Source organism: Podarcis vaucheri (genome assembly GCF_965113315.1).
Source record: "Podarcis vaucheri genome assembly, chromosome: 2".
Taxonomy (NCBI): domain Eukaryota; kingdom Metazoa; phylum Chordata; class Lepidosauria; order Squamata; family Lacertidae; genus Podarcis; species Podarcis vaucheri.
Window position 1 is genome coordinate 113,650,994 of NC_138760.1, and position 21,999 is coordinate 113,672,992.

General features: G+C 48.6%; 2 protein-coding genes across 3 annotated transcripts in view; one reads left to right on the forward strand and one right to left on the reverse strand.

Moving 5' to 3' along the window:
• Window positions 1–21,738, forward strand: part of LOC309526171 (uncharacterized protein) — a 37,671-nt gene extending 15,933 nt beyond the window's left edge. Inside the window, exons 8-14 of the mRNA XM_082212086.1 lie at window positions 2,752–3,524; window positions 9,282–10,342; window positions 11,998–12,093; window positions 12,876–13,106; window positions 14,033–14,055; window positions 17,636–17,763; window positions 19,844–21,738. Coding sequence (XP_082068212.1) covers window positions 2,752–3,524; window positions 9,282–10,342; window positions 11,998–12,093; window positions 12,876–13,106; window positions 14,033–14,055; window positions 17,636–17,763; window positions 19,844–20,367 — 2,836 coding nt within the window. The 3' untranslated portion in view covers window positions 20,368–21,738. The remainder of the gene's footprint in view (window positions 1–2,751; window positions 3,525–9,281; window positions 10,343–11,997; window positions 12,094–12,875; window positions 13,107–14,032; window positions 14,056–17,635; window positions 17,764–19,843) is intronic.
• LOC309525063 (uncharacterized protein) lies at window positions 595–5,801 on the reverse strand. Of its 2 annotated transcripts, none has more exons than XM_082210419.1 (2): window positions 5,671–5,801; window positions 595–3,843 (listed from the first exon to the last, which is right to left on the reverse strand). In XM_082210419.1, exons 1-2 carry the CDS (start codon window positions 5,678–5,680, stop codon window positions 2,726–2,728), a joined length of 1,128 nt encoding a protein of 375 aa, XP_082066545.1. In that variant the 5' UTR covers window positions 5,681–5,801; the 3' UTR covers window positions 595–2,725. The 2 variants fall into 2 exon arrangements, with proteins under 2 accessions (XP_082066545.1, XP_082066546.1); XM_082210420.1 differs by lacking the exon at window positions 5,671–5,801 and adding an exon at window positions 4,927–5,645.
• Window positions 21,739–21,999: the final 261 nt, after the last annotated feature.

Here is a 21,999-nt window from a genome sequence, read left to right on the forward strand (position 1 = left end):
TTGCTTCCAACGCAGCTAAATGCTTTGAGAAGCTCTCAGCAATATTTCTGTTCACGGTTTTTTTTAAGCCACTTAAATGCAGAAATCACAGCTAAAGAATCCCTTACAGATGGCCATCCAACCTCTGCTTAAAAACCTTGAAGGCGACTCCTCAACCTTCTGAGGAAGCCCACTCCACTTTTGAACAACTGTTACTGTCAGAAAACTTATTCCTAATGATGAATCGGAATTCCTTTCTTGCCACATGGACCCATTGCTTTGGGTCCTACCCTCTGGAGCAGGAGAAGGCTTGCTTCATCATCAGTGTAACAGCCCTTCAGATATTTGACAACCACATACCATGTTGTTGGACTCCCAACTCACATCGGCCCTAGCCACCGTGGCAAATGAGCAGGGATGATGAGAGTTAACAGTCCTGCCAGCGTTTTGAGGGCCACAAGTTTCCCATCCCTGCTTTAGAAAGCTTGCTGTACCCCAATACCGTATCTCTAAACGTGTGCTTTTGTAAGGACATAACTCTGTGTTTTAAAACAGACTGATAAGCAGAGTCCCTGTAGTCCAGTTCTTAAGAGCAAGGAAAGGTGTGCGAAAATATTTTAAACTATTTAAAAAAATTTATTAAGCAGAGTAATACAAGAACAAAAGTTTTGGCTTACTTTACTAACTGTGCCAGAGAAGATTTTTTAAAAACCTTGCACGCTGTTCTGGGGGTGCCCCTGACCCTTGGGGTGTGTCGGGGGGAAAGTTTCCTTGCGCTAGCCGTTCCTTGTGCTGGTGTCTGCTAGTGAACAGGTTAGTTGAATCCGGCTGTATATATAAAGGCAAAGGGACCCCTGACCATTAGGTCTAGTCGCGGACGACTCTGGGGTTGCGGCACTCATCTCACTTTACTGGCCAAGGGAGCCGGCGTACAGCTTCCGGGTCATGTGGCCAGCATGACTAAGCCATTTCTGGCAAACCAGAGCAGTGCACGGAAACGCCGTTTACCTTCCCGCCGGAGTGGTACCTATTTATCTACTTGCACTTTGATGTGCTTTCGAACTGCTAGGTTGGCAGGAGCAGGGACCGAGCAACGGGAGCTCACCCTGTCGCGGAGATTCAAACCGCCAACCTTCTGATCGGCAAGTCCTAGGCTCTGTGGTTTAACTCACAGCGCCACCCATGTCCCATGGCTGTATATATAGATAAAGACACACACACTCTCTCTCTACAGGAATTATTAAGCGATAGCCATAGTCTCTTGGGGCGGGTGGGCGATTATTTGTTTCCTACTTTCTAAGTCATAGAACCAGAGTTGGAAGGGACCCAGGGGTCATCTAGTCATCCCTTTTATTTCATGACCGAGTAACAAAACATAGCCATTCATTTCTTTTGTTTAAACGTACAGTTCCTCTTCCTTGTTAGACTACTGTACTCCTCCTCTCTTAAGATACAAGACAATGGAAGGTGGCAATTAGAAGCTGGTTGGAGCATGTCCTGTCTCATAAGCAACTGCCTAGCATTACCAACATCAGACAGAGGAACCACAGAGAAAAGGAGCTCATTGCAGTGTAAAAAAGCTCTTTTGGTTTCTGTGTACCCCCTGGGGTCTGAAGGTCAACTTTCCCTTCTCTTCCCCCACCACCAAGAAATTTCAAAGGCTGAGTTGGCATCCAAACTAAATGATGCCACGGCTAACCTGCCCCATGGATTTCAATGGGACTAAAGCATGGCTAATTTAAGTTTAGTTACAGTCCCACTGTTCTACTGCAGTTCTCTTGAATTGAGTGGGAACCTCCACACCAATCCTGCGCCATGCACTCCTCGAGTGTTGAGGGTTCAAGTGGGTCCCTGAACTGTGAAAATGCCTCTCATCTATCTAGCTGGAGGAGGAGATGGGCATGGGCTGCATGTATGTAAAAACCTCTGACTTTTGCATTCCTGCAAGGTAGCCTACTGCACCAATGCCAGAGGGCACACCTGTGGCTCCGCCCACTCTTTCCTCTGGCTCCGCCCACCACCAGCATGGGGTTCCTGACAGACTGCAGAGGAGGGAGCATAACCCTTGGGTTAGAAGAAAAATAGGATTCCTCACTTCTAGAGTATATTCTGCACTCACACAAGGACACAGGCCAGCGCACCGATTTCAGCCACATTCCATTTTTAAAAAGCACCGCATGCCCAAGTTTCTAGTCCTTAAGACAGCAAAGACAGACACTGCCCACACGTTTCCAGAAGGCAGAAGGGCCGAGCAAGATTTCCAAGGGCCAGAGGGCATAAGCCTCTGCGTCCTGCATCTCTCTCTGCCCTTTTCTATGACCTGCAAAATAGTTATACAAGAAGAGTTTGGATTTGATATCCCGCTTTATTACTACCTGAAGGAGTCTCAAAGTGGCTAACATTCTCCTTTCCCTTCCCTTACTCTGTAAGGTGAGTGGGGCTGAGAGACTTCAGAGAAGTGTGACTGGCCCAAGGTCACCCAGCAGCTGCATGTGGAGGAGCGGGGAAGCGAACCCGGTTCCCCAGATTACGAGACCACCACTCTTAACCACGTCAACCATAAGGTACCCAATGCCGCAGAACTCTGCTTTCCTCGGCGAAGGCTCTCAGCTGCCTTGGTGCAGAAACTTTCGTTTTTCCGGCACACAAAGTTCCTTGACAGTCCCTCCGTGCAAACCTCTTTCAGAAGAAAGCCAGATGGCGGCCTTCATAACTTACAGAAGGAGTTCCTTGCGGAAAGTGGCCTTCAAGAAGACTCAACTTCCTGCTCAGCCGGAGCGCCGACGTTCACGCCCGGGTTTTTGGCGGCGCTTTTGAAGTGGACCCTCCGGTGGCTGACCAGGTGCGAGCTCTGGTTGAACCTCTTCCCGCACTCTGGGCACTCGTACGGCTTCTCGCCCGTGTGGATCCTCTGGTGCTTGTTCAAGTCCGAGTTGCGGATGAAGCTCCTGCCGCACTCGAGGCACTTGAAGGGCCTGTCTCCCGTGTGCATGCGCTGGTGCGCCAGCAGAGCCGAGCTGTAGCTGAAGGTCTTCCCGCAGAGGAGGCACTTGTAGCGCCGGTCTTCCTGGTGGGACTTGCGGTGGACCAGCAGCTGGTGGGTCATGCGGAAGCTGGCGGGGCAGTCGGGGCAAGCGTGCAGCTTCTCCGTGTGCGTCTTCTGGTGGGAGATGAGGTGGGACTTGTGGCCGAAGCGCCGGTCGCACTCGGCGCAGATGTAGGGCTTCTCGCCCGTGTGCGTCCTCTGGTGGGCCGAGAGGTTGGAGCTGGTGCTAAAGCACTTGCCGCAGTCCCGGCACGCGTAGGGCTTCTCGCCCGTGTGCGTCCTCTCATGGGCACGCAGCTGCGAGCTCTGCCGGAAGCCCCTGCCGCAGATGGCGCACTTGTAGGGCTTCTCCCCCGTGTGGATGCGCCAGTGCTTGATGAGCACCGAGCCTTCGCTGAAGCACCTGCCGCAGTCCGAGCAGACGTAGGACTTCTCCCCGGTGTGCGTCCGGCGGTGCACGATGAGCGCCGAACTGGTGTTGAAGCTCTTCCCGCAGTCGGTGCATTTGTACGGCTTCTCCCCTGTGTGGAGCCTCCGGTGGGTCAGCAGGCTGGAGCTGTGGCGGAAGCTTTTCTCGCACACGTCGCATTTGAACGGCCGGTCGTTCGCGCGCATCCTCGGGGGGCCGTTCTCGTAGTCGAAACAAAGGTCTTCTGCAAACGTGTCCCGGCGGGCTTCCAGGCCCCTCTTACGGGCTTCAGGCTGCTCAGAGTCGGGAAAATCCTCGCTCCCTTCTGATAACGTCTCGTGCAATTGTTCAGCATCCGCTCGCCCGGGAGGTGGTTCCTCATTTTCTCTCTTGATCCAGTCTTCGCCGGCTGGAAGAAAGATTACCATCAGTCATTCCCTCTCCACAATGCAGCCACAAGGTACTGGGAGGAAAGGGTGTTACAAACTGGAAAAGATAGTGAACTTTCAAGGAGGACTTGAGAGGTCAAGATTTTGCTGACGTGCCCAACTCTAGGGCCACTAGGAAATAGTCAGATTTTACCTGTATAAAAAACTCTCTCTTGCACAGAAACTTATTTTTTTACTCCTTGCACCTTGGTTTCTAGATACACGATTAAATCTCCCATCTTGCCTTCCCCCCAACACAGCAAATCATCACCACCACAAGTGGGGTGGGAATCCTCCGGTTTGCAGGCCAAATTTGGCCAGCCAGATAAAAAAGTCTGCCAATCCCTGCAAAGCCCAGGCTTGAACTGCCCTGCCTACAAGCTGATGGGCAGCCAATGCAAGCCTGCTCGGTTCGGCTGTGCACATGAGCTCCTCGCAGGGAACTCATGCGCACATCCCATCCCTGCAGAAGTCGGACATGAACTTCCCACATACCAGCTGATGGGCAGGGAGTTCAAGCTTCCAAAGCACCTCACGGAGCTCTCTGCAAGCTATTTGCGGTGATTTGAAGTCACGTCTCCCTGCATCCCCTGAACTGAGTTAAGGGAGTCAATGGTAGGGAAACAAGAAGAGGGCCAGTTGACAGAGGGGGGGAAAGGGATGGGGCAGGAGGATACCTAGCGGAAGCAGAGGGCTCTGCCTCGGTTAATTATACTTTGACCTAACTACACTTTCCAGATGTAAGCATCACTAGTGTGATGCATATTGTGATTTGCTTTTCATTTTTAAGAGACCCAGATAATATTTTTTCAAGTGCTTTGAAAGTGGACTCTCTAGTTCCTAATGAGAAGCCTGACAAGTGCCCCGTGCTGATGCTCTAGTGTGAATTCCCAATGAAGTGTCCTCTGCTCTCGAGGCACTCAAAAGGCCTGTCTCCAGCAAGTATCCTCAGATAACCAGCTGCAAGCGCAGCCCTTCTTGACTCTCCCCAATGTGCCCTTTTGGATGAAAAAGGGAATCTTAAACATAGTTTACTTACAACTCCCATTTTGGAAACTTCTTACCTGCTGACACATTTAGTTCAGACGCTCACTGTGCCACTTTTTGTTCTGCCTGATGAGGAGCTTTGCGTTACTCAGAAAGCTTGCCCACTTTTGATTAGTCCAATAGCCTCCTTAACTATTTTCTGCTTTTAGGCTGCAATCCTATACCCACCTAGAACAAGCCCCAAGGAACTAAGTTGGACTTACTTCTGAGCAGACACGTCTAAGGCTGCGCTGTCAGAGGCACGCCCTCCAAACTGCCTTGTCCCTTGAAAATCACTAGTGGGATCAGCGTACTTTTTCTAATGTGATGAATAACAAGGCTGCGTATTCATTATCCTAACACATCTATAGGTGAAGAAAGGATTCTAACCCAGGTACACATCACCAATGGCACAGCCACGGAAGGATCCTTAGTCCAAATTAATTGCAAGCATGGGTCTTGAGAGTAGGCAAAGATAAACTCAAAATTAAAGTAAAAACATCTCAACAGCGTGGTCACAGGAGGCGTTCCTGGGGCATCAAAAGACCAGCAAAGGCTGGGCAAGGAAAGATGTCAAATGACGTGCATTTTAAGTCTCCCGGTAGAGGTTTTAAGATGCGGGGTTCTGTGTTTGCCCTTGATGTTAAATCTGCAACCCTTGGCCGGCCCTGCAGCCTCAAGAGTCGCCTGCAAAAATACTCCAGCAATAACCGGATCACCATCAGTTTTCTTTTTTCTTTTTTGGCCGGGGGGGTACCCACAAACTTGCCTCAGGCACTTACCGGGGTCCATTCCTATATGTATATATGTATATATGCGTCTGCCTGGGTTTTATCCTGGGGAGAAGCAGGGGTGCAGCGCAGCGGAGCGAACACCCAACCCGGAGCCAGACTGTGACCGCATTCCTGTGGCCTTTTGTACGGCCCCCGCTAAGCACCATGGGAAATGTAGTCCTGGTGGGCAAAGAGGGGGACGCATCGCTCTCGAGGCATTCTGGGAATTGAAGTTCGGCTCGGACTGGACTCTTCCCCCCGGCTCGTCGCTTTGCAGACTCGTTGGAAAGTGGTGCTTAATTGAAACGGGTGGGGGAAATGTGGGAAGAAGATCCAACACTTTTGTAGGGAGCAGACCTGCACCTGAACTCACTTTCCCGTGGGCCCTGAGTGCGAGTGCTGCTCGGTGTTCGAGATGCACTCTGCACATGCTTAAAGGGCACTCTTCTCTATTGTTCGCATGCTCCAAGCCTGCGTGGTTACGCATATGCCTCCATCTTCGGCTCGGGCAAATAATGCAAAAACCTGGTGGAAACCGACTGAAACAAGAGCTGGAAAAACTGAGATGGCATGCAAAAGAAAAATGCAAAAATGGGGGCCAGGGAGAGCGCCCCTCTTGATCACCTCCTCTTCACTTAGCAAAAGACACACAAAAAACCCCGTGCATATGATTTGCAGATGGGAAAACATAGGCACGTGAACTTTCTTGTATGAGCTCCATAGTGAAAAATAGTAATAGCAATTTAGGAGCGAAAAGCTGGGTGTTTTGCGTTTCCTTCCAATTGTAAACTCCACTTGCATGTATAGATTTAAGAAACGCGTTTTCGGGGGAGTGGTGTTTTTGCATCTGTCACAACTGCCGAGGCCACTGGTCATTTTGGGGATTTGCTCCTAACGAAATACAGCAAGAACGGGAGAACTGAAAAAGCAAAAGCATGCGCCCAACGTGGGGCTCGAACCCACGACCCTGAGATTAAGAGTCTCATGCTCTACCGACTGAGCTAGCCGGGCGGCTGATGCTTTTGGCTGCAAGTACTCTAGTTAATATGCAATTATTGCCTTCTCGGAACTTTTCCAACATAGAATTACCGTAAATATGTTGCTCAGTGTGAATCATATAGTCAATGCAGTACTAGCTTAGCATATTACTCTAGTGTGCAGGAATTGAGCCATGCCTCAATTATGCGCATGACACAGTGCCAACGCGTTGTTTGGTGGTTTAAAAATAAAAAGTAAACGAGTTGCCTCTCATAGAAAATAGTAAAGCCCCGTTTCTCAAAGCATCCCAAATTCTTTTCCGTTGTTTTTTATCATGTACTCACAATTTATTATTAACTATTAGCAGTGCTTTTTTTCTTTAAAAAACCTTTAGGGGTACTCTCATTTTGACTCAAGAAAATCATCATTTTACAGTTCACATCAGGAAAAATAAATACAATAAATGGACAAAAGTACAAAGATTCACAAAATGTGCGGTCCCCCCCCCAGAAAAAGCACTATTAGATTTCTCACTGCCGCTACAAACGTCGCCTTATTTTGAAGATTTGCACGTTTAAGGCTGTGATTTACGTATATTCCCATTGTGTGTATCCAGATTAATATTTTTGCGGCAAAAGCTATTTATAAAGTGCGCAGTGTTAGCAACTGCAAAAAAAAAAAGACAAAGAAGAGGTCTTTTGGGGGGGAAAAAACCGACTGCTGTTTCTGCCCGGTTTCGAACCGGGGACCTTTCGCGTGTGAGGCGAACGTGATAACCACTACACTACAGAAACCAGCTGGGTAGCAACTTTTCATATACACTACAATACTCTGAAAATAGAAAGAAAGGCTGAACAAAAACGGTTTTGAATTTTTTGCTGCTGCATAACTTTCCATGGGAACAAAGCTGATCAGTAGAAGGGCTTCATAATGTTCTGAAGAAAAACCATAAGTGAAAAGCATCAGTGCCTGAGATCTTATGTTGCTTTGCAATTTTTCACATGGGGTGGGGAGGTCATTTTGTCATTAGCAGTGGTAATGACACAGAAAAAGTGTTGATAACACAGACATCCAGGCATTTGTAAGTCAATTAACACATGTAGCGAAATAAAAACACATTGTGAATTTGCATACTGGGATAATATTTAATCAGATGAAATGGTCTGTAGCCCATGTTTAAGGTAACAGAAGACTCTTTGTTATTATGTCCCTAAGAACAGTGTTATTTTAGGGATGGAGAATGGAAAGCTCAGCACAAAATCAGAAGCTGTCCAAGAGAATCAATTGCCTGAATTCACTGGACATCATTGGTTTGAAAAAGCCATAGTGGGATTGCATGGTGAATTATATCCATTGGTGGAAGGGTTTAATGGGGCGGGCAGGTAGAGGAAGGAAGGAGAAAGCTGATGCTGGAAGTGATACTATTTTTCTGGTGGAGCCTTAGTCGATGACAGTAGTTTATAGTGCAGTGTAGTTCTGTCATATTCTGTCCCTGTTGCAGGCTGGACTGATGCAGAGCAGCTTAAACGTTACAAGTCAGGGGTTGGCTTAAATCTGCAGCCACAACTCCCCCAACACAAAGCACTGATCTGGTTGCAGGCAACAAAGGCCTACTCTACTCAAGCTGTCCACTTAAAAAGCCTCTCCCAGGCTGCATCCTGCATTCTGACAGCGTTGTTTTTGTAAATTTGAAAATTAACTATTTCACACGAAACAAGAGCCTGCTCTTTCTGGCATGCGACTCTTTTCCTTGCTGGTAAAATCTTTGGCATTTTGCATCTGCTGCTGCGTGATCACCGCTCAGCTACCCTGAAATACTTGGTTTTCTTTCCTTCCTTCCTTGCAACTGTTGCAGCCATAATCGCAAGCCTGGTGCACTTTTCATCCCTACTCAGGAAATTCCTTCTGGAAATCTGCATTCAATTCCATCCCAGGAGCCCAGCTGGTGCCCAGCCCCAATGCATGGGTCCTTCTGGGCCTAAGCAGCCCAAGCCTTTCCTGGGACCAGAAACCCGCTCGGTGGCTCTTTCACCCACTTCCCCTTCCAGGCCGGCTGCAGCTCCGCCTCGCCCGCCCATCTCACAGATGCGGCACCCTAGGCGACCATAGAGACGCAAACAACGTAGAGCGGCCTCCGGTTTCCGGCGCATTTCCTCGAAGGAATAGGGCTTTCCTGTTTAGCGGCCGCGGCGGCTTCGCGTCTCTCTAACCCTGGAGTTCTTTCAGTAAAACAAGCGCTGCGAGCCAGCCGGGAACTCGGTGTAGCCCAGAGGATTCGGCTGCGGGTAGAAAGGCCCCGTTCTCCCCACCAGCCACCGCCTCCCCGGCCCCCTCCCACGCCGCATCATAGAAACCCCTTGTGGGTTGCTAGAGCGGCGCCGTAGCCCCCGCCCTTCTCTTCCGGCGCCGAGGCGCACTTAACCGCCATAGAGACGCGGGCGGCGGCGGTGGCGGCGGAGCCTCGGCGTGGCCAGTTGGGCGGCGGGAGTGGAGCGCGTGCCGAGGCGGCTTCTTGTTTCAGGGCTGGGCGGGGGGAGCCCGGAAGGGCCTCGGGCGGTTGTACCTGCGACCAGGTGAGCCGCGGGGGGGCGGAGGGGGGTCCCCCTCGGGCGGCGCCCCCATAACTGAGGCGCCGTGAGGAGAAGGGCTCAGCAGGGCCGAGGGGAGCGGCCTTGTGAGCGGGAGGAAGGCGCCTCCCTTCAGGGGGGGGGGAGGCGAGGGAAGCGACTGGGAAGAACTCGGGGTCCCCATGGCGGCGGCGGCGGCGCCCGCCAGTAGCGGCTCCCGGGCCGCCCCCAACCCGGTGGCGACCCTCCACGAGGAGGCGGTGTGCGCCATCTGCCTGGACTACTTCATCGACCCGGTGTCCATCGGCTGCGGCCACAACTTCTGCCGCGTGTGCATCACTCAGCTGTGGGGCTCGGGCTCGGAGGAAGGGGACGACGCGGGCGCCTCCGGCTCGGACGGAGGGTACGGGCCCGGCTCCGACGCGGGCGCGGATGACGGAGGGGTCGACGACCTGGGGCCGGAGGAGGACGCCGACCCCGACGAAGACGACCTGGAGGACAACGAGTACTTGGATGATGGCGGGGACATGGAAGAGGAGGAGGAGGAGGCCGTGTCTCGGGAGGAGGAGTTCGACGACGAAGAGGACGACGTGTGGGATGATGAAGACGAGAGAGCGTACTGGGCCCAGCGCCCCGGGTCCGATGACATGTGGGACGATGACATGGGGAACGACTTGCTGTTCGACAGCTACGACGACGATGAGGTGATGGACGAGGAAGAGGAGCCGGAGGATGAGTATACTGTGCCCCCGACCCCGCCGACCCCCCAGATGCGCCCGGCTTTCAGCTGCCCCCAGTGCCGCAAGGTCTTCCCTCGCCGCAGCTTCCGCCCCAACCTCCAGCTGGCCAATATGGTGCAGATTATCCGACAGATGCACCCGCAGCCGTTCAACTCCGTGGCGGTGTCCACGGAGGCCGTGGAACTGGCGGCAGCAGGGGATTCATCCGGATCGCCGTCCGTGTTAGCGGCGGGACGAGCTCTGAGTGCTGAGCGAACCCTGTGCGAGAAGCACCAGGAGCCCCTCAAGCTTTTCTGTGAGGCAGACGAAGAGCCCATCTGTGTTGTGTGCAGAGAATCGCGGGCCCATAAGCACCACAGCGTCATGCCGCTGGAAGAGGTTGTGCAAGAATACAAGGTATGCAGGAGGCTGGGGTCAATGTGAATGTTAGGACTGTACAGTCTGAACCTATAGTACAGTAGTACCTCGGGTTAAGTACTTAATTTGTTCCAGAGGTCCGTTCTTAACCTGAAACTGTTCTTAACCTGAAGCACCACTTTAGCTAATGGGGCCTCCTACTGCCGCCGTGCCACCAGAACACAATTTCTGTTCTCATCCTGAAGCAAAATTCATAACCCGAGGTAATATTTCTGGGTTAGCGGAGTCTGTAACCTGAAGTGTATGTAACCTGAAGTGTCTGTAACCTGAAGTACCACTATATGTGTCCTCTTGCTTAGGGGAACATCTGTTGTGTGTGTCCTGCTACTGGCAAAGAGGCAAGGGGCGTAGCCCTGTGCCAGAACTTATGCAAAACATCCCAGGTTCAAATCCTAACATTTCTAGTGAAAGCCTTTTATGTAGCAAAGCTAGGATAGTCCACTGACTGAGTTGCATGTTGTCAGAGTTGACAATATTGGACTAGATGGACTTAGGGTGTGTCCGTTTAAGGCAGCCTTCTATTCATAAAATCTTTTATTTTTGGATTAGGACTTTAGGAGTTTTCTTTTCTAACAATTGTAGTCAGTTGATCTGTATGATAATTGCTGATATGCAGTAAGAAACAATAAAGGGATAAAAGCTCTATTGTTTAACTTCTATTACTCTTCAAAGCATTTCATTTGTATTTTGTGCCTAACATCCAGTTATATAACTAGAAAACCTGTATGAAGAATGCATGAATTTTATGTTTCACTTTATGCACACCAGTGGCACAAACTTCGGTATGCCACTTGTGAGTGGCATGCAGATGTGTGTTGAACTTTTTTTAAAAATGCTGCATGTAGCTTCTTTTTAGTTTTATTACTACTACTAGAATCTAAATTTTGCACTTTGGTTTCCCTCTGTGAACATTGATGTGCAGTACAGAAAGCTCAATCTCCTTCAGGATGATGTATTTGTATGCATTTCTTCATGCAACTAGGTCAATAAAACCCTGAGGGGCAGAACAGAGGAATGAGAGATAACATTAAGCAAATATTTTCCATTGGACACTATCTGATTTCAAATCCTTTATTAAAAAAACAGGCAATAAACTTTTATAGTTTAACCCCCACCCCCCTGAATCCTTAAGCTATAGGGACTAGAAACTTGTGCTCCCTTTTCTAAACAATAGCTGAGATTTTCAGGATTTGTGGAAGTGGTTGTGTGGAGGCTACAACTGTTTATACCAGTTGCATCTAAGTGTGCCAAGTGGGTGGCCAGAAAGCAATGATCTGAAAAGTGGAGGCATGATATAAACTTTTTTAAAAAAGGGAAAATGTCTTTGAGTAACAAGAAGTTTATTCCCAAGCTCTTACTCCAGGCATAGGCAAACTCCGGCCCGCCAGCCGTTTGGGACTACAATTCCCATCATTCCCAGCTAACAGGACCAGTGGTCAAGGATTATGGGAATTGTAGTCCCAAACATCTGGAAGGGCGGATTTTGCCTATGCCTGTCCTACTCCTTATGTATTAACAGGAAGCTCTGTAAAATGTAATTGCACCATTTATTCTATTAGCAGTGTCTTTAGAATTCAGACACTGAAGCAACTTGAATGGCGGTTTCTCCAAGGTTCTAGTATTTTATTTTTCAGGCCAAACTTCAAGGCCACTTGGATCCACTGAAGAAGAAACTGGAGACTGTTATGAAGCAGAAGTCGGTTGAACAGGAGAAAATAGCAGATCTCAGGGTAAGTTACAAGCTTATTTTATCCTCCTGCAAACCACCTGAAAAGAAGAGAGAGCTTGGTTTTTTTCAGATGATGGATGCACATGTTGCAGCAGGTGGAATCTTGGAAGAGGCATTTTCTTACACGAGAGAAAGGGGGAAATGTCTAAGATGGTACCTCCCATCCCCATTATTTCCTAAATTACATTTCATATTTTTTAAAAAATGTTCCCTATTGATCAATGTTTGTGGATTGGTTGCATTGTTTCTATGGATAGTACTGAGATTCTGTGCTTATAATGTCAATTCTGTAGCTTATAAAGGGGCTTAAGTAAAGGTTAAAGGGACTCCTGACCATTAGGTCCAGTCGTGGCCAACTCTGGGGTTGCAGCACTCATCTCGCTTTATTGGCTGAGAGAGCCGGCATACAGCTTCCGGGTCATGTGGCCAGCATGACTAAGCCGCTTCTGGTGAACCAGAGCAGTGCAGGGAAACACTGTTTACCTTCCCGCCGGAGTGGTACCTATTTATCTACTTGCACTTTGACGTGCTTTCGAACTGCTAGGTTGGCAGGAGCAGGGATCGAGCAACGGGAGCTCACCCCGTCGCGGGGATTTGAACCGCCGACCTTCTGATCGGCAAGTCCTAGGCTCTGTGGTTTAACCCACAGCACCACCCGCGTCGCTCATAAAGGGGCTTACCCGCTAAGAAAAGAGGTGCATAATTCCACTCTGCTTCGCCATGAAACCTTTACTCCAGCCACCTTCGCGCTTGCTTTCCTCACCCTTACCTATCCTCCCGCAGAACAAGATGAAGCTCGATATGAAAGACTTTGAGGCGGACTTTGAGCGGCTGCACCAGTTCCTCATTGGGGAGCAGGCGCTGATGCTGCACCAGCTGGAGGACCGCTACGAGGTGCTTCTTGCCAGCCAGAGTAACAACATCTCCCACCTCGAGGAGCAAGCTGCTGCCCTCAGCCGCCTCATTGCAGAAGCGGAGGACAAGAGCAAGCAGGATGGCTTGCAGATGATCAAGGTGAATGAATCCCTTTTCTACTTGCCTGGCTTCAGGGTGACCAGTGGCCAAGAATCTGCCCAGCTGTGGTGCCACAGTGATTTACAAGTGGTACAGTGGTACAGATCCTGGACACAAAGAGTTTAGTGCAGGATTGTGGGGTTTTTTAAGTGTGAGTTTGCTATATGGAATTCGAGTAGCTCTAATTCAGGGGTCAGCAAACTTTTTCAGTAGTGGGCCAGTCCACTGTTCCTCATACCTTGTCGGGGGCCGGACTATATCTTGGGATGGGGATGAACGAATTCCTATGCCCCACAAATAACCCAGAGATGCATTTTAAATAAAAGCACACATTCTACTCATTTAAAAACATTCTGATTCCCGGACCGTCCGCGGGCCGGATTTAGAAGGCAGTTGGGCCAGATCCGGCCCCCAGGCCTTTGTTTGCCTACCCTTGCTCTAATTCCATGAGACAGACTTGTCTTCGACGATTCCAATGCAGGGGTGGGGAATCTGTGGCCTTTTATATGTTGCTTGAGTACAACTCCCCTCATTTCTGAACTGTTGGCCATGCTGGCAGGCAGATGGAGTCCAGTGATGTATGGAAGATAACACTATTCTTTCTCTGCTCATAAAGTCTAGAATGTAAGACCACCACCACCAATAAGACCACCCTGTGCAGGAAATAATAATGTTGAAGATTTGGAGATTCTAAGGGTGTTGACTTCATAAATTTCCTGGGCAAATAATCATTATATTCAGTCCTCCTAAGGGTTACATCTGAACATTCAGCCCTTCCTTGTACTAGGAAGTCACTGCTGCGTGCTCCCTCTCAGTAGGACTGGATGAGATCAAATCTTCATCTTAAGTGGCTACAGACTCTTAAATTTTGTTTTTCCCCACATTTGCCTGTCTTCCTGACTTTTTTGTCTCTTCTTTTTTTCCAGGACTTCAAAGGCACTTTAGTCAGGTTGGTTGATCTTGGTTTTTGCTTTCAATTTCTCCTTGACGGTTACCCTGTGTGTATCTGAAAGGCCTTGAGATACTTGGTAGTTTTCCATATGCTCATTTGATCAAACTCCATGAATGATAAGAGATCTACAGCTTCCACAGTCCATAAATCTCTGGCACTGGTGTCTCAAGGCCATCTTAAGGTAGCCTCTGCTTTGTCAGCCGAGGTTCTCCAATTTTTGCCATCAGCTGCCCACCCCCAGGGAAAAATACGTTTGAGGGAATAGTCTAAAGGCACATCATGCACCAACCTTGCTGAAGCAAAGCAGGTTTGGGGCTGGTTAGCCTTTGGAATTGCTGCAGTATTTCGAGGCATGGTGGCATAGTTGCTACTGCTTCATAAAATCCAGATCCGCATAAAACGTTTTTCACAGAGTCTAATTGAAGCAGTGTTCGAAACTCCCGTTGTTCTAATCGCATTTTGCGACGGGGAATTTCATTAGTTCGAGGAGTTTCTGAGCTGCGGGTGCAGTACTACACCCAAGATTTCAGATTAAAACTGCAGAGTGGAAGGAAAGGAGGACCTTATTCTGCCTCCCCACTTCCAGGTACTCTCTGAAGACTGGAGAAGAGACCCTCTTAAGAATATTGGGGGAAGGAATAGATCATGTGAAAAATGAACTTCATATTTTAGCTGCAGTTCATTCATTTTCAGCTTTGTATTGTTATAAAAAAAGGATGCCTAGACATTCAATTGCTGCACCCATAACCGAGGTTTAATGTACCATTTAGCTCCTAGCTTTCATATCTCAGTTTCTAACACTGAATTGAAGTCTATAATTGTGTTTGACTCTCCCAAATCAAGGGAAGGCAGAGTAACTTGAAAGGCTAAATGTTTACAGAGTGGGTATTAAGATGCTTTGTTAAAACACATAGTAACATCTTACCCAGCAATTTCTCCTTTGAGTCAACAGACAGGTGTTTGTGTAAGCTATCAAAAATGACATTTCCCGGCACCGCTAAAAAATTGTTTTATTTATTTGTTTCGTAAAATTTCTTTACTTTAAGTTACATTATAGTCCAAAGGCCATCAGAAAATAAGGATTTGTTTTAAGTTTTTCATGTGTGCTGAAACTCAGTCTAAGTTTTTAAAAAAAATAAAATAAAAATGTTTAACCACATCAGTCAACAAACATGGATACATATGCTATAATGTTATTGCTTTAGTTAAACAACAACAACAACAATTTATTATTTATACCCCACCCATCTGGCTGGGTTAAATTAGTTAAACAAATTTAGTTAAATAAATGATTATTTTTCTCCTTCCAATAAAGTACAGCAGAAAAGTTGTCCAAATATAAACAGTTAACTTATTAAACCTCATAATAATTTCATAATTATCTATGTATTTCTAATAGTACAGTGGTACCTCGCGAGACGAAAAACTCGCAAAACGAAAGGTTTTTTCGTTTTCGAGTTGCCTCGCAAGACGAATTTCCCTATGGGCTTGCTTCGCAAAACGAAGCTTGCCCCGGGGACAGCGGGTCTTCTCTTTTGAAGCAAGGGGCTGCGGGGAGATAGCGATCTCCCTGCAGCCCCTTGCTGCAAAAGACGTCCGGGGGAAGCGGGGAAGCGAAGCGCTTCTTCCCTGCTTCCCCCGGACCTCTTCTGAAGCAAGGGGCTGCAGGGAGATAGTGATCTCCCTGCAGCCCCTTGCTGCAAAAGACGTCCGGGGGAAGCGGGGAAGCGGAGCGCTTCTTCCCCGCTTCCCCCGGACCTCTTCTGAAGCAAGGGGCTGCAGGGAGATCGCTATCTCCCCCCAGCCCCTTGCTGCAAAAGACGTCCGGGGGAAGCGGGGAAGCGAAGCGCTTCTTCCCCGCTTCCCCCGGACGTCTTTTGCAGCAAGGGGCTGCAGGGAGATCGCTTCTCCCGGTGCTCCGAAGCCGGGCGGGGGGCAGGGGACACCTCCCGCCGCCGCGGGGACACCTTTTGAAGGCAGGCGGGGGGGGAGCAAAGACTTTCGCCCCCCGCCCGCCTTCAGAAGAGGTCCAGGACCTCTTCTGAAGGCTGGCGGGGGGCAAAAGTCTTTGTCCCCCCTGCCTGCCTTCCCAGGGGCTTTTAAATCCCCCCGGACAGCGGAGAAGTCCTCCGCTGTCCCGGGGTTTTTTAAATGCTGGGGGTGGGAAGAAAAGCCCTTGTCCCCCCCCCAGCCTTCTGAAGGCAGTTTCCCTAGGAACGCATTAATTGATTTTCAATGCATTCCTATGGGAAACCGTGCATCGCAAGATGAAAAAACCGCAAGACGAAGAGACTTGCGGAACGAATTAATTTCGTCTTGCGAGGCACCACTGTATAACCAAATCAGTAATTTTTGATATAACTGTAAAAACTACTCTGAAAATGTATTATTCCAAAAATGAAACCTTCACCTCGTTGTAAATATTAAGATTATACCAGCAGGAATGCCTTTCTGTAAAAAAAAAGGATTTAGATCAAGTCTTACTGACTAGTGATTTAAATCGTGATTTAAATCAAATCCACCCTGGTACTTTGCCTAACAGTCTGGCTCCCCTAGACCTGAGGTTCCCCTCCCCTGACCTCTAAGACCGTGTGCCCCTGAATACCAGTTGCTAGGAGCTTCATTCAGGTGCTGCTTGTGGACCTTCCTGGGACATCTGATGGTCCACTGTGATGTCCAGTGTCAGGGAAGAGTTAGAAGTTTCCAGTTTCTCAGAGGGAGAAAGCATTCCCCAAGGAGGGGAAGGAGAGCAGTGAATCTAATAGAAGGGAACAACAGGGAGGGACCAGCTGTTCACAGGAAAGGGGAGGGTTCAGTTCTAGCTCAGATTCGGAGGAGGGGAGATACAAGCCAGCTCTAGCCAGGAGGTTAGAAAAAAGAGCAGGAAAAACAAAAGGAAGGGCATGTTCGACATTTTGAGAGTGGCTGGTCACGGAGAAGCAGAGCTCAGAATGTATCTGAAATAAGTGACTGAGGAATAATATTTAAGAACCGTTTATAAGATTGTTTTGTTACTACGCAATAAAAGTTATAAAAGAACAAGAAGCGTTTGTGTGGGGATCTGAAGAGGACAACGACCAGTCCTGACATCCAGATGCTGGACTAGATGGGCCTTTGGTCAGATCCAGAAGGGCTCTTCTTATGTTCCCATTTTTTTACTGCAAAACTGTTAACAAGTTCACGAATCTATGGATCAATATTTGAGCTCGTTGCGGAGAGCACAGCGTACGAGAAGTAAGCTTGGAATCTTGGCAGAATTCATTGAACCTTGTTTTTGAAGGTGAGGACCAAAAAGTGTGAAAAGCCACCTTGTCGTCTCGCCTCTTTGTTAGCTTAATCTCCTCGCTTCTGTTCCCTCTCAGTGTGCAGTGTTCTTGTGTTAAAAGCAAAGGATTGAAGTGGACTGTTAGGTGCCGCTGCAGCAATATGGAGGAGGTTGGACGAGCCGAGCTAGGAATAGCCCCATGTCCCATTGTGGTGTGGGCGGTCGTGTTCCTTTCTTCTGACCCAATGCTTTATCCCCCGGCTGCCAAGCCCACCCTTAACGTATTTGTGCTCTAAATTATCAACTTGCCAGGTGTGAGAACATTACGTTCCAGGATCCGGAGATGGTGCCAGTGGATGCAGGAAAGAAATTTCGAAACTACTTCCTTATAGACGTCTTAATGAAGAAGATGGGGAAGATCTTCTGCCAAGTCCCTCAAGGTAAAAGGCTCCTGGCTCCTCCTGGCTGCTGTGTCTCCTGCTCCTGTAGTCAATTGAAGCAACTGCTTAAGGGATGTGCCTCATGTAGGGCTGCTCTCTATCCCACGCTTTATAGAGGTTAGGAATTGGCTTTTGTGCAGTTGGCTTAACAAATTGCAGGAAGCAGCTGATTCTGGAGAGATGTCCTTACCTAGAGGGGCTTATAGACTGTGGAGCGGGGAGAAAAGAGGGAGGCTGGGAATGATCAGCAACCTGTGTGAATAGGGGAATAACTGTTTGTGGTGTAAGTGGGAGACTCGGAACAAGGAGGTTCTGGGAAAGATGTCCTGAAGTACATACTTTAGATCTTTTTAATTGGCATGTTGTCTGGTGAATTCCACTTTGACCATTTTGGTGTTTGTGCTGAAATTCTAGTTTTGCTGTGCTGACTGTTTGGCCATAGTGATAAACATTCATTCATTCAGGTTGGGATAGCAGGCTTGTTGAGTTTTGAATGTCTTACTGAGATTTTTCAATTTCATTGTTCTGTATGGGACTGACAATAAAGAGTATCATATCGTATCGTATTCAGATGCACTGAAGAGAGGAGAAAGTTCTGGTGAAAAGGGGTGACGGTGGCTGTTGCAAGGCATAAAGCTGTGTAATGGGAGTTTGGAAGTGGGAATGGAAGAGGGGGGCGGGATAATAGTGTGGGAGAGAGGTAGAACAGTGGCAAGCTTCAAAAGAAAACGCTTTTGCAGTATAGCTGTGTTGACAGAGCATGAGACTCTTACCCTCAGGGTTGTGAGTTTGAGCCCCACGTTGGGCAAAATATTCCTTCATTGGACTAGATGACCCCCCCATCCCCTCCAACTCTGCAGTTCTATGAAAAGACAAAAAGCATTGAGATTGTCTTTTGGAGGTAGTGCAGCACAGTGGTAAAGAGACTGAACTGAAAACCAGGAAGTTTCACCATGACCATTAGCTCACTGAGTAGTCTGAGACATATGACTATTCCATAAGCTTCTGCTCTGTATCTGCTATCATATCAGTGCTGATTCACCATCTTTATGGTTAAAGCTTTGGGAACACCAATATAGATAGGAGCTTCTTTCCACTCACCATCAGAATTTCATACACTGACATATCAGAGTTGGCTTGAGTGGGAAGCTGACCACTAGGCTGGTGTGCTAGGGCTATGTCCTTATTGATTTCCCCTCCTCATTCTGTATGAACTGGTGAAATTCTAGAGCTTGGAAAACCACTTTTTACGCTGTGATTCTGCTCTCATAATACATCCATTAAGGTAAAAAGGTAAAGGACCCCTGGACAGTTAAGTCGAGTCAAAGGCGACTATGGGGTTGCGGTGCTCATCTCGCTTTCAGGCCAAGGTCCACTGACAGCTTTCCGGGTCATGTGGCCAGCAGGACTAAACCGCTTCTGGTGCGGTGGGACACCGTGACAGAAACCAGAGCGCACGAAAACACTGTTTACCTTCCCGCTGCAGCAGTGCCTATTTATCTACTTGCACTGGTGTACTTTCTGCTAGGTTGGCAGGAACTGGGACAGAGCAATGGAAGCTCATCCTGTCGCAGGGATTCAAACTGCTGGTCTTCTGATCAGCAAGCCCAAGAGGCTCAGTGGTTTAGATTACAGCGCCACCCACCACCCTAAAACATCCATTATATTGTATGGGAATGAGCAGAGGCCAATCTGTCGTGTAAAATATGCCAAGGCCGAAGTAGCTGTCTTCACGGTCATGTTGCATGTGTGTAATTGAGCAAATGAAAGATTTTAATTTTGTATAGGGTGTAAATCTTGAGCTGCCACTTGACCACGCCTGTATTAAAGACTTCTTGCGTATTTGCATAATAAACTAAAACGGTAATTGCCATCCACGTGGGCTAGAAACTGCTGAATTAAAACCATTCAACTCTTGAGAGTAACTTTGCTATTAACCTGCCCATTTGAATAAGGCAGGCTGTGAATCGGAGGAATTCCATGCTTGGAACCTACTAAATGTATAAGGAACCAAATGCGCAACCTCCTTTTTTAAGCGTTTTGTTTTCTTGATCTCTTTCCCTCACTCTCTTTCCTGCAGCTGAATTGATTCTGGACCCCGAGACGGCCCACCCGCGCCTCACCGTTTCCTCGGACTGCCTCGGCGTCCGGCTCGGAGAGCGCTGGCGGGACCTGCCCGACAGCCCCAAGCGCTTCGACTCCGACTACTGCGTTCTGGCCTTGCAGGGTTTCACCTACGGCCGCCACTACTGGGAAGTGGAGGTGGGGGGCCGGCGGGGGTGGGCTGTGGGGGTGGCCCGCGAATCGGCCCGGCGCAAAGAGAAGTCCGCCGGCGGCGGCTCCCACCAGAAACGGGAGATCTGGTGCGTGGGGACCAACGGCAAGAAGTACCAGGCTCTGACGACCACTGAGCAGACCTCCCTTTCCCCATCTGAGAAGCTCCGCCGCTTCTGCGTCTTCCTGGACTATGAACGGGGCCAGCTGAGCTTCTACAATGCCGAGAGCATGGGCCATATCCATACCTTCAACGCCTCGTTCCGCGAGCGCATCTTCCCCTTCTTCCGCATTCTTTCTAAGGGGACCCGCATCAAAATCTGCAATTGATACGGTCGCTGCTGTTTCTCTTGCACGTAGCTAAATGCAACCCCCTCCCTAGCGATAAATCCTCCTGTCACAGCTGATTGACCCTGACAAGATCCCTGGTCTGTTTCAATGTTGGACCTTGGAGGATTCCTTACCTTTCTGTCTTCTTGTGGGTTCGCTCTGAGCAGGGATTCCCACCCCCACTTCCATACATCTATTATTGCACAGATAACCTTTTTTTGGTGCTCGGCCAGATAAATTTTTATTTCTTTCCTGTGGCTCACTTCCATCCTAGCAAGAATCTCTTTCTCTTCCCCCACGGGGTTCTCTTTCCTCCTGTCCTCCAGGATCTCTGGGACCTGGATTTCTCTGACGAGCTGAGGCCCATTTGGCATGTGGTTCTCTGACAGTGGTGGCTGAGTAGTCGGAGGTTCATCTTTGACATTCCAAAGACACTTGAACTGTCTTACGCCAGGCCCTCAGGTCTTGTGGATTGTGTTAACTTTTGGTGCCCAAACAAGATAGCTAGTCCCAACATGTTCTTGGAGCTGTATCCAGTCCATGCTGTGAATCAGTTCGTTCTCTCTCCCCCCCCCCCCGTCCCCCTGCCTTGCCGTCCCAAGGCACCAGTCACCTCCTGAAACCACCTAATAGTGGTGAGTACATCTAAATTCAACTCTACACAGAATCGTCCAGCCTGGTTTCCTGTTCGGGTATGGTTCCTTCTTCAACTTCCTCAGTGTCTTGTCTCCTGATGATCTCCTGTTTTGCATCTTCCAGTGTTTACACACACATCAGATTTCATTTTATTTTTACGGAACGCATAGGAGCCGGTTTTGCCCCTCTGTTCCAGGTGTGGTTTGGATGCCCCTGTTTGTCCCTCTTTCCTTTATGTTATCCCCATCTCTTATACCTGGAGGGAGGTATTCATCAATACTACTAGTAAGATAGAAAGATAGATATAACGGCCATTTTGGAGGAGGGGGTGGAGAAATGACAGGTCCAGGGGTGGTTGTTATTTTCTGGGGCACCACTGGAGTGCTGTGGCTCTTGGGATGAATGTAATCCCACTAGGAGCTTTGGTGATCAAACTTCATCACTGCTGCCTCACACACCCCTCACCCTTGTAGGACTAAATTAACTTATTTTTAATTGCTTTTTCCTCTCACGCCCCAGGATCTGCAGTGTGGAGTCTCTTCTCTCCTGACTGCAAGACACTGGAGGCCTTAGCTGTGCCAGCTGTTATGTGTTGGTTCCCCCGCCCCCTCAATTCTTTTTGGCATTACAGAGCTCCTTTTGAACTATTTTTCGCTATATATGTAAAAAAGACTTACAATGGAGATCTAGTTTTTTGGGAAAAGTTGAGTAAATAAATACAATTCTACAAGTGAACTCTTGTGTTTATGGTCTGTTCAAATATTGAAAATGGATGGGGGGGGAATGGCAAGGTGTAGTGTGTTCTTTTTCTCTTAGGGCTGCCATACAACCTCTGGGTCTTCCTAAGAAAAGCGTGGAGTATCCTGCTTTTTACTTTTTGAAATATGGCAACACCTCTCTCTCTCTCTCTCTCTCTCTCTCTCTCTCTCTCTCTTTCTCTTTCTCTGACACACACAGAGGGAGGGAGGGAGGAAGTGTCTATACAGTGGTACCTCG